We start from the raw sequence: 12,571 nt of genomic DNA on the forward strand, positions 1-12,571 counted from the left end.
GCCCTGTTTGTAGAAGCTCATGGTCACCAGGATTCCATCAGGATAAGGTGGGGAGACTGCACATGCTCCATCTGGGGCACCCTGGTGTTATCATCTTGGTCTGGGGTCTGGAGCATTCTCTGGCATTGTAGTGCCTGCCGGCCAGGATTCTTCACTGCTGAGTCTAAAGGTTTTTTAATCCCTCCTTTCACCTCTTTCTTATCAATTGGCTGAGAACTGTATATTCTATTTATCATCCTAGAAATATTAACCTATTGATGTCAGCTTAACAAAGTGAAAAATGACAGGTCTCTGCTGCCTTTCCCTTACTGGTGGTGCATTTCCTGGATGCCTAATGACATGATGCTTGAGTTTCCTGGATGGATACAGCAGAGAAATGCCAGACTGTGTTGAGTGGGATTCTGTGTCTCAAAGAGAGACAGAATAGCTCAGTACTGAGGAATTCTTCAGGGAGGGTTCATACTTTCCTCCTAGCTAAAGTGTTCAGGTCTGTGTCCTCTCTCATGATATGTTTACCTTTCTTTTTCTTTTTTGTATTAGTGATTGTTTCTTGGCCTTAAAATGGAAATAAACACTTTATTTAAATAAAATAAATTTAATATTACTGCACAAAGTAATAATAATCTGACAACTTATTTTAGAGCAAAATTCTCTTGAGACTCAATGAGAAAATGAGCTTATATTTAAATTGGTAAATTGGTAGTGTCCCATAAAAGTTTGTATTTTTTGTTTGTTTGTTTGTTTGTTTTTTGGCTATACCTTGAAGTAACCAAGGTTTACTCTGAGCTCAGGGATACTCCTGGTGGTGCTCAGTGGACCATAAGAAATTCCCAGAATCAAACCTGAGTCGGCCATGTGCCTATCTGCTGTACCACTCTGATCCCTAAATATTCCTGTTTTCACTGACTCAGTGAGGGCAGTGCTCCTGATTTGCACATGCGTGATTGTGATATTTCTTTTGTTTTGTTTTTGTTTATCTGGGTGACAACCGGTAATGCTTAGGCATCACTCCTAGCTCTGCACTCATGAATTACTCCTGGGGTACTCTAGGGACCACATGGGGTGCCAGGAATTGAAACCAGGTCAGCTGCTTGCAAGGAAATGCCCTACACTCTGTACTATCATTCTGGCTCCCTGTAACTTATTTCTTAAACATTTCAAATAAATCAAAAATTCTTGTCATCAAGAATTTATGGTCAAAAAACTCAGGTATTCAGAGTGCTGCCTTCAAATCAAGATATTTTCATTGATTTCCTGTGACTCTGGGAAATTTAATGGGAATCTCTGCACTTCGATTTCTTCATATATCAAGGGAGGGGCAATTGTATGCCTGCCTCACTGTCATAATGACATTAAATAAATGAATCCAGGGTCAGAGAGATCGTTCAATAGCTAAGGTGCTTGTCTTGTACCCAGGTTTGATTCCCCAGCACCCTGTTTGATCCCCTAAGTTCTGCCAGGAGTGATCTCTCAACACAGAGCCAGGAGTAAGCCCTAAGAAATGCTGGGTGTGACCCAAAAGACAAAAAAAAATACAAAACAAAACTGATAAATCCATCTATAGAGTTTAGGACTTTACTGGAAGAACTCAGATATAAACTGTTCTGTTATGGTAGAGCGGATATTGATAATTAGGGACAGGGAGAAATAGAGTAAGATTAGGAATGTGAGGATGGACCACCAGGGGTCAGGTCAGATAGCACAAATGAGCAAGGCATAGCATCTTAACTATGTACCTGCCTCTATACTGCCATCAAAGTTGCAAGGACCCTAGCGATAGAGAGCTGCAGCTGGAAGAGAATATTGAATAGTGCTGGTCAGAGAGATCATTCAGCAGCTAAGGTGCTTGTCTTGTGCCCTCTCCCATGCTTTGGTAGTTTTTCCTTTCTCACTGCTTCCCTTCATTCCACCTTACCTTCTGCTCTCTCCCCTCCTCTTTCTTTCATTTTCTAATAAAATTTGCCTGGGATCAACCATTTTTCATGTCATTTCTTGTTTTCAATTTTCAGTGGCCGTAGACAAGGACCAGAACACAGTAACACTATTATTGCTAGGTGAGTGTGTGTGTGTGTGTGTGTGTGTGTGTGTACTTGAAGAATATGTCTTGAGGTTATATTTGCATTGTATTTTATGAAGTAGTGAATACCTCACAATATGGATTTTCATAATTTTTTAAAACTTTAAGTGATGTTACATAGGCTTATTATTCACACATATGTGGGAAAAATTATTCCCTCCCTGAAAAACCATACCTCTTAGATGTCCTTTGTTTCTTTTTTTTTTCTTTTTGAAAAACATTTTCTCTTAAAGTTAGAACTTCAGGGTTGGAGTGGTAAGTACAGTGGCTATGGTGCTTGCCTTGCATGCAGTCAACCTAGTTTGATCCATAACACCCTACATAACCGCCCCCCCCCCCAGCCCACCAGAAGTGACTTCTTTTTTTTTTTTATTTTTTAATTTTATTGAATCACCATGTGGAGGGTTACATAGTTCTCAGGATTATGTCGGTTATACAATTCTCAAACACCCTTCCCTTCACCAGTGCCCATCCTCCATCACCAACCCCCCCAGTATACCTGCCGCCCCCTCCCACCTCCCCAGTCCCCACCCTTGTACTTGATAAGTTTCACTTCGTTTATGCCTTATCTCGATTACATTCCATGTTTCAACACACAACTCACTACCGTTGTTGGGGTTTCCCCCAAAAAAGAAAAGCAGTCCTATTGCCAAGGAGGCATTTGATAGTTCTCCACTGCTAAGAATATAGAGATATTAAGTCCCGCTGTTTGTTACATAACTTTTCTTTTTCCCCCTTGCCCCGCGCCACCGAGTTCACGCCTGTTTAGTAATCGCCACGCTGCCTGACAAGGGAAAAAAAAACGAAAAGGATGGTTATTTCCCGTCATCAGCAGACGTGGGGCTCTGGCTTAGTTGATAGACTAGTAGAGTGTCTGGAATCGAAGGTCTTGCGCTGGTATCGGCTCCGGCTCGAGATTCCACCAGCGTCCCACTGTTCCATGTACGAGCCAGGAATAAGCCCTGAACACTAGTGGGTGTGGTCCCCAAACAAATAAAAACAAAACAAAAAAGAACTCCAAGCTAATTGATCAATGATCTTTTATTTTGTTATGCAGCTGGAATAAAAGATATTCTTACACAAAGAAGATTCTACCACTTAAGTATAGCATGAGAAGAATTTTAACAAACAGAATTTTATCTGTTTGTTAAGATAAAATGATGCCCACAACTGGATCACTTCCTGTTAAGTCAGAAGAGGCCAGTGCTTATATGCCCAGCCCTGGAACTCTTCTACTAACCTCATAGGTGACATTTGAATAGAGTAGTTTTCAAGTTCAAGTCTTCACCCCACATAACCCAGAGCACATTTCTTAAATACCTGGTGAATGAAGCTTGCTGGCTGCAGTCGATATTCTCTTAGGGGAGGAAGTAGCAGCTTTATTAGTATCTTGATCTTTCTGTACTTCTTTCTTGGTTCCTGGAGAGGGTTTAAGAGAGGACAAGAAAGAATGCTAATTACAAGAGAAAGGTAACATAAGTTGTTTGTGGAAAGAAAGACTTAACAAAAGGCAAACAGAACAAAACCACAATATTTGGCTGATTTGTTGCTATGGTTCCCGTGGGCCTCAGGAATGACACACTTGTTTATAGCAAAGGGAATTTAGTTGTGAGTGGCTAAAGCCCATGGCAGTCTCTGGCTTAATGAAAATGCACCTCTCACTGGATGTCACTGCACCCCCGCGACCCTGACAAACTCTCTGGGAATTAAAACTGTAACTGTCCTTTGCAGCCAGTGTGCTCTGCCTGCCTCTTGCTTCAGAAAACAAATTTTCAGAAGACAGAGATGGAAGATGTGGCTGAACAGAACTGCGGATGATTTCGGCATCTTTGCCAGCTGGGCCCTGGGGGACCGGGTCTGCTTCTAATCCATTTCCATGCAGCTGTTATGCAGAGGTGACCTAGTGCATCTTGCATCTCTCTCAGCAGCTGAGCCTTTGAGGCTTGTGCTGCCAGAGCAGGACTAGAAGAATGGGCAAGCTTAAGGCGAGTGACACCTCAGAACAGCACGCAGACACTCCTCACATTATGCCCCAGGCAGGCAGGGCAGAGGGCCACTTCTCTCACACATGCTGGGCACACAGTCACTTTCAAAGACTCTTGATTAGAACAGTGGAAGGAACTTTAGAGAGCTAATAGTTTTTCACGTACATAGTCTCTACTTCAGCATATTCTGTTGTTGTTGGTTGTTGTTGTTTGCATATTTAGGCTTGTTTGAACACACCCAAAAGTGTTCAGAGCTTACTCTTGGCTCTGCTTTCAGGAGTCATTCCTGGCAGACTTGGGGGACTGTAGGGGGTTCCAGAGATTGAACCTGGGTCTTCTGTGTGCAGTACTATCAGTCTGCTGTACTATCTTTCCAGTGCCTTCAGCACAATTTTTTAAAGCCACTTCAAAAACAAAATGCAAAATATAATGCTTCTCTTCCTAAAAATTCTGCAGTTCCACTCCTAATTCAGAGTAATCATTGAAGCGATTTTTGTTCCTTTTTTTCTAGGTCTTTCTATAAGTATTTATATACATACCTATGCATACATAGATGCAACTAATGACTTACTAAATGAATCACTGTAATTACAGTGATTCATTTACATTTTTACATTTTATTTTACATTTACTTACCTATTTACATTTTATTTTATTTTATTTTTTAAATTTATTTTATTGAATTACCATGTGGAAGGTTACAAAGTTCTCAGGATTATGTCTCAGTTATACAATACTCAAACACCCATCCCTTCACCCGTGCCCACACTCCACCACCAAAGACCCCAGTCTACCTCCTAACATCCGCTCCCCCTACCCCCATCCCCGCCTGTGTAATTGATAAATTTCACTTCATTTTCTCTTTACCTTGATTACTTTCCATAGTTCAACACAAAACTCACTATTGTTGGAGTCTTCCCCCAAGAAAGACAGCCCTGCTGCCAATGAAGCATCTGATAATTAGTTTTCCATAGCTGAGACTGGAGAGATATGAAGTCCCACTGTTTCAAGTACGTAGAATTTTTTCCCCCTCCTTCCCGTGCCACCAAGTTCGTGCCTGCTTAATAAATAGTCCTCATATTATGGCTGACACCACACCGCCCGATGAGAAAAAGAGATATTTCTCGTTCTTGGCCGGCATGGGATTATGGCTTAGTTCACAGTCTAGAGACATGGCTGCAAGTAGTTTCTGGAACCAAAAGTAGTTCCTCAGGATCCTGGTTGATCTGCAGCAACGCAGCCGCACAAAAGTGTGGTCTTTCGGGTCGAATCTCAGCAGAGCATGCACTGGTATCGCCCGAGACTCCCCAAGTGTCCTGTTGTTCCAAGTACATAATTTTTCCCCCCTCCCCTTCCTGCTCCTCTAAGTTCGTGCCTGCTTCAGAGACCTCATAATATGGTGGACGCCACACCGCATTTCTCCCAGAAAAGGGAAAAGAACTGAGAAAGGAGGATATTTCCTCTCGTCGGCCGGTGTGGGGCTATAGCTTAGTTTACAGTCCAGAGAAATGGCTGCTACTTTGATTACCTTCAATATTTCAATAAAAAACTCAGTATTATTGTTTGGAGTTTCCCCCCACAGTCAGACCTGCTTAGGTCGCGTGGCCACTGCCGCGGCCGCACGGTTTTGGATTTCTGTATGAAGTCCAGGGAAAATTCTGCCAGAAATTACATCACTGCAAGTTTTTACTCCCCTTTTCTGGTGCTCATAAGATGGAAAAGCCTAGAGAGAGAGACCCTTTCCTGTTGTCGCAGCCTGGGGTAAACTTTCAGCCCACTCGGGGTATTTCTGTGGGCTGCTGGTGCCCAAAGTAGTTCATTTGGGCCCCGCGATATTGCTTGAGCAGCGGCAGCGGTGGAAAGCCCTATTTACATTTTAAAAAGGTCTTTTTCACATCAGAGGATTTATAAACCCTTTAAAAATACAACTGTTACAGGGATTGAAGAAAATGTACAATGTGTAGGGTGGTTGGATTGCACGTGTCTGACCTGGGTTTGATCCCCCACATGATCCCATTTGAGCCCCGCCAGAAGTATCTCTAAGCAAAGAGTTAGGAGTAAGTCCTGAGCTCCACCAGGTGTGGCCCCCAAACAAAGAGACAAACCGAAGCATCGTAATATTGTTGGGCAAAGGTATACCATGATTTACTTGTTCCTCTCCCACTAATGAACATTAAGTTATTTGTCGGTTTTATCTATAAAAATAGCTAAATGGGATACAATAAAACATGATCCCACTTGTGTTTTTATAGATGTTTACCAGTATTTTTTACAGGACAAATGCACAGAAGTGCTTGTTTTAGATTAAGAGTCTTCTCCTTTGCAATACTGCTAGATATATTCCAATTGCCCTCCAAAAGGTTGACTTACTTGGGGTCACAATTAACTGTGTGTGGGCAGCTTTTACACACCCCACATTCCACTAACATCACTTATAGTTTTGTCAGAATCTCAGAGTTTATTTGTATTGGACCTGTATATTTCTTTGAGAATCAAACCCCTGGCCTACTTTTCTTAGTGGTATGTGAGAGCTCACCATTTACTCTGGTTAGTCCTTACCAGCCTTAGAAATTGTATCCTCTAACCTTTCATTTGTAAAAGCTTATTTGTGTTTCTTTCATTATATTATAGTTTTTTATATTTTATATTTCAATATGTTTTGACATACCAATTTCCCTATTTTCAGCTTTAAAAGCACCACTACAGTTAATTTATACTTATGTGTACAGGAACCTGCATGCATGTGAGGGTGTGTTTATTACTGCTGAAAGTGTTCAGGCTTTCTGGCCTATTTGAGCTACCACTTTCCCCAGAGCCCCTGGAAGGGCCTTAGCCCCCGCTTTTTTGTTACGCCCAGCAATGCTCAGGGATTAATCCTGACTCTGCCCTCAGGAATTACTCCTGGTGGGCTCTGGGGAAACATAAAAGGCCGGGGATTGAACCTGGGTCAGCCTCATGCAAGGCAAGCATCCTGCCACGATGCATTGTACTATTGCTTCAACCCTCTGGGCTCAATTCTCTCTGTCCATTACTACTTGCCTTCTGTCCTTCCGTCCATCTGTTATCATTCCTTCTGTTATACCACCTTTGACTAAACTGCTTAGATGACTGAATTAACACCTGAAGTCCTAACTTCTCTTTTCATTTTCCCCTCTCTTCAAGATGCTTCCCAGCACTGAAGGAAACCCTCCCATCTTGAGTCTTTTACTTCTCTGTATATGGCACCAACTATTCATTCACTGTGCTCAGGCCAAAAATATCAGGCGCCAACTTGATTTGTTTCTTAGCTTTTTTGGCCCCTTTGGCTCATCACTAAAACTTGCTGGGTCAGCTCTATCGATACCAAGAGGCAAATCACTGCCCTCCCCTCTTGAGCAAGGCTTTGTAGGAAAAAAAATAATACAGGCCACTTACAGCATTTGAAATTTTTCTATCAGCCATGTTTTTAAAGAAGTAAAAAAGGCAGTAAAATTTATTGCAAGAATACACTTCATTTAACTTATCCAGTTTCAATCCAATCACTGGCACTAGTCACATTTCAAGTGCTCAGTAATAGTCCGGGGCAAGAGTCACCATGCTGAACAGCACTGCCCCAGGATGACCTGCTCCCTGCTACTTCACAGATATATGTGGAAGATGAATTTGGTGCCAACTTGACCAGGTCACTGAGTGCTTGGCTACTCAAGTAATTTTCTGGGTATGTTCCCACTCTGGTTGTTTATAAAGCAGATCATCCTCCCAGTGTAAGTGGGCCTCATACAATCGGTTAAATACCTGAGTAGAACAAAAGTGAGGATAAGAAAGAACTTTGGAGGCTGGAGAGATAGCTCAATGGGTAGAGTGATGACCTTGTAAGGGGCTGACCCTGGTTTTATCCCTGGCATCCCATTTGGTCCCCTGAAAACTGCCAGGAAAGATTCCTGAGTGCAGAGCCAGGGTAAACAAGTAAGCCCTAAGCAATGCTTGACATGCCCTGTCTCCCAAGCCCCCATTTAAAAAAGAACCTTCATAATTCCAATCCAAGAAAAAACTATAACATTGTTTACTATAAAGTAGAAATCATTAAAAACTATACCATTGAGATATTGTACTGCCTAGGGGCTAGAATAATAGTACAGTGGGTAGGGCATTTGCCTTCCATGTAGCTGACCTAGGTTCGATCTCTGGATTCTCATCCAGTCTCATCTCAGGGGTGTTCCTGAGAGCAGAGCCTCAGAGCATTGATGAGTATAGCCCGCCCTCACATAAAGATGATATTTTACTGCCTAAAAGTTTACAAAAACATAACAAATACAGTTTACATATGACATATGCACACGATTCATCTTTACGTTGACATGAATATACAGCTTATATTTTTCTTTTTCCTATGCCTGGGAAGAGCTGCCCTGTTCTGCCTTGGCCTTCTCCCAATCTCTTCTCCTGATCCATGTGTCTTCTCAACATGTCTGGACCACTGAGTTGTCTACCCCATCACCATACAATCTGTACTTTCTATTCCAGATGGATCTGAGCACCTCTCCTGAGATCTAGCTCTGTATTTAGCTGCTACCTGGACATTAACCATGAATTTAGCAGGCAACCAAGTCATCACACTCCAAATAAAACCAATTATCTATCTTCTTTTTGAATCCTATTTTGTATCTGCTGGTCAGTTGTTTCTCTTGTCACTGAAACCAGAAGCCAGCAAGTCCTCTTCCTTCTCCTACCTATCTAACCAGTAAATAAGTCTCATTCTGTATCTTAAGTAGTTTGCTAATACTATCCCTTATGCCTGTTCACCTTTTACCTTAGCTCACTCCTTATCTTTTTCTGCTACAAGTACAAACAACTGCCAAGTGGTTTATCTGCCTTGAGTCTGACCTTTTTATCTTTAAAAAAATTTTTTTTAATTGAATCACTGTGGATAGGCCCTTACACAGATATTCATGATTAGATTTCAGTCACAGAGTATTCCAACACTCATCCCTCCACCAGTGTACATTTCCCAGCACCAGTGTCCCCAGATTCCCTCCCATCAGCCCACTGCCCACCCCCGACTGCTCTTATGGCAGGCGTCTCTCTCTCTCTCTCTCTCTCTCTCTCTCTCTCTCTCTCTCTCTCTCTCTCTCTCTCTCTCTCTCTCTCTCTCTCTCTCTCTCTCTCTCTCTCCCTCTCTCTCTCTCTCTCTTTCTCCTTTTAGGTATTATGGCTTGCAATATTGAAACTGAAAGGTAATCCTGCTTTGGATGTGGTGCGATGTCCCTCAATTCCCGTTCCCCCAAAGACCAAAGTTGAAAACCAGCTTTCCTGGGAACTGGGTAAAAACGTGGCTCTGGGCAGGAGCCCTGACCTGGGCTGGTACGTGGATAGGGTGGCAAGAGTGTGGGATATTGGTGGTGGGAAATGTGCACTGGATCATTGTGAGATTGTAACCCAAACATGACAGCTTGTAACTATGTCACGGTAATTCAATAAAATTTAAAAAAAATTAAAAAAAACGGAAAGGTTATCAAGAATATCCCTTTATCTACTTTTAACACTCAGAAATTGTCCAGGGTGATCATTCTGACCTTCTCATCTTAACATAATAGGTCCTCCTATTACTGCCAGAGTGAATTTCTGAGTCAATTACCAAGTCCCCTGATTTTACTTTGGGGAAGCCTTTCTGGAGCATTCCATGCTCTTGGAGATAAGATCCTGTGCATCTGTATGCAATAAGCCCTCTTCTTTCTTCTGCCACTCATCCTTGCTGTGACATGGCCATCTCCCAGTGACACCCTGTGTGTCTCTGTCCAGCCTGTTTCCCTATAATGTTCAGGGACTCCCAATCATCTCCAGAGTCAGCTCTTCTTCCTCAGCTGCTCTGTGCATTCGAGTCCTGGTGCCAGTGAGACAAACTGCCACACGGATGAGGGTTGAAGCAATAGATACTGGGGCAAGAGCAGGTAGGGTACTTAATCCCTGGCACTCCATATGGTCCCCTGAGCCCTGCCAGGAGTGATCCCTAAAGCACAGAGCCAGAAGTAAGCCCTGAGTACTGTTAGATGTGATCCTCTAAATACAAAATACATACCCTCCGCAAAAAAACTAAATGTTTATTCCCCAAGACAATAAATCTCTAGGTCATCTGTCCCAGCTCACATTCTGGGGCCCAAGCTTACTCCAATCTCTCTGTGGTCATCATAACATAACGGTCTCTAACACCTAATTTCCTCATGATTATTCTGGCTAATTCAGGGCAATCTCATTCTCAGAGCCTAAAGTAAACCCATCTGGACAACCCCTTTTGCCATGTGAGATCACATTCACAGAGTCTAGTAATTTGGACATGACTGCTTTGAGGGCCATGGTCAATTCATCACAACTTCTCAATCTTTTTTTGGGGGGACACACACCCGGCACTACTCAGGGGTTACTCCTGGCTCTGCACTCAGGAATTATTCCTGCCGGTGCTTGGGGATCATATGGGATGCGGGGAATCCATCCTGGGTTGGCCGCGTACAAAGCAAATGCCCTACCTGCTGTGCTATCGCTCCAGCCCCACAACTTCTTGATCTTGATGAGCAGATCAGGTAAACTCTATGCTCACCAAACATACAGGCATCGCTCAGTCTGCTGAGCCCCTACCACATGCTTGAAGCTTTTCATAATTTCTCCAACTCCTGTAAAGCAGCTTTTCCTGACTACATCTAGCTCTCTTCTCTCTCCCCTGCCCAGGGCACAGGGCATATCTCTCATCTCTATCTCTTGTGTGGTCAGAGCAGTCTCTTTGGTATCTATGCTGCAAGCCCTTCTCAAGTCTGTTCTATGTGATTGGGTGGGCTGGCGCACCAGGATCTGTAGGTGGGCACGTGGCACACTGGTGTGTCAGGGCATCCTGGTGCCAGCATGAAAGCAAAGTCCAAGTTGGGCCAATGAGCATCTCACTTGGCAAATTCTGAAATTTTCCTGAAATTCTTTTCCCACTGGATGCCCAAACAGGGACTGCACTGACATTTCTGGTCCACCTGAAAGGTGCCTATGTAAGGAGGCGGTGGGCAGAGGAAGGAGCAGTGACTAGAAACTCACTCTGAAGACACTCGAGTACCTCACATTATGTTTTGTCCAAAAGTTCCCAGTTAGCTTGGGCCGGAGCTATAGCATAACATTTAGGGCACTTACCTTGCACGCCAACCTTATAGCCAACCCAGGTTTGGTCCCTGACATCCCATATGGTCTCCTGAGCACCATCGGGATCCCTGAATGCAGAACTAGGAGTGATCCCTGAGCACAACTGAGTGTGGCCCCAAAACAAAACATCCCAGAATACTACAACAGAAAACCCAAACAAGAAAAAAACCCTTCCTAGTTAGTTGAGTCTATATCCTTCTGACCTTCTGTTTTTTTTTTATTCTCAAGGTTGTTTGTAATAGGTTTTTGTGACTTTACCAAACAAAATCAGAATTAAACAATACCAACGAAGAATTCCTTGATAAATAAAAGTATGAATTGGACTGGAAAGACAGTACAGCAGGTAGGGTGCTTTCCTGGCACAGAGCCAACCCAGGTTTGATCCCTAGTACCACATATGGTCCCTGAATCCAGCCAGGAGTGAGTCCTGAGCACAGAGCCAGGAGTCAGCCCCCAAAACCGCTAGGTGTGCCCCTTCCAAATAAATAAATCTTAAAAATTAATAAATGTATGGAAACACAACACAGTTATTATTCATGCATATATATATACATATGTATGGTCATCTAATATAGGCATCATGTATATCTCACAGCACACACCACTGGGAGTCAGAGCTGTGTAAAGGAAGCACATATACGAATCCAAATTTCTACTATCAGAGCTTCTAAGGTGGGAAAAAGAATTTGGAGGGAAGCGAAAGTAAGGACTGCCTCACTCTGGCAGGAGAGCTCATAGAATATGATCACTGATCATGACTCAGATTCACCCAATCTCAAATAACTACTGCAAATTCAAATGGTCCTAACTCAATTCACCATAAATAAAGCAGCAAATAGCATCCAAAAGCCCAAGTTAAAAGCTGCCAATGGTCATTCAGCACTGATTCCCAGACAGGACGTAACATCTCAGATGATCATGCTCAGCTCCTCGTGTGGACAAGGTCCTTCCATAGAGATCTGAGTGCCCAAAGGCCACTGGGGAAAATTCCTCCTCAACTGGGTGTTGTAAAACTGCTCCCCACAGATGTATATTGCAAGCTGACATGCAGAGGGGCTGAGAAAACGTGTCTGAGGTTCTCAATCAAGAAAGATTAGCATGCTCTGAGGATAAGGTTGTCATTTTATAAAAGAAAATGCAAAGCTGATGGCAGTGGTTAATTCAGGAACCTCACAGAGCACATCAAAATACAAACAAACTAGATTTAAGATAATGGCTAGAAGAATGCTACATATTTATTTCTCAGAAAGCAATAAGCACATCAAAAACATCAAAGGAACTTCTATACGCTCTTAACCTCATATACAATAGGCTGGAAATTCCTGCAAATCAGCATCAGTATAAGAAAAAAATGAAA

General features: G+C 42.8%; 1 protein-coding gene across 3 annotated transcripts in view; it reads right to left on the reverse strand.

Moving 5' to 3' along the window:
* MTUS2 (microtubule associated scaffold protein 2) overlaps window positions 1-12,571 on the reverse strand; it is a 645,452-nt gene that overhangs the window by 133,256 nt on the left and 499,625 nt on the right. For all 3 annotated transcript variants that reach the window (XM_055124406.1, XM_055124395.1, XM_055124399.1), the window contains exon 7: window positions 3,398-3,496. In XM_055124406.1, the coding sequence (XP_054980381.1) occupies window positions 3,398-3,496 (99 nt within the window). The remainder of the gene's footprint in view (window positions 1-3,397; window positions 3,497-12,571) is intronic.

This window comes from Sorex araneus, chromosome 1 (assembly GCF_027595985.1).
Source record: "Sorex araneus isolate mSorAra2 chromosome 1, mSorAra2.pri, whole genome shotgun sequence".
Taxonomy (NCBI): Eukaryota; Metazoa; Chordata; class Mammalia; order Eulipotyphla; family Soricidae; genus Sorex; species Sorex araneus.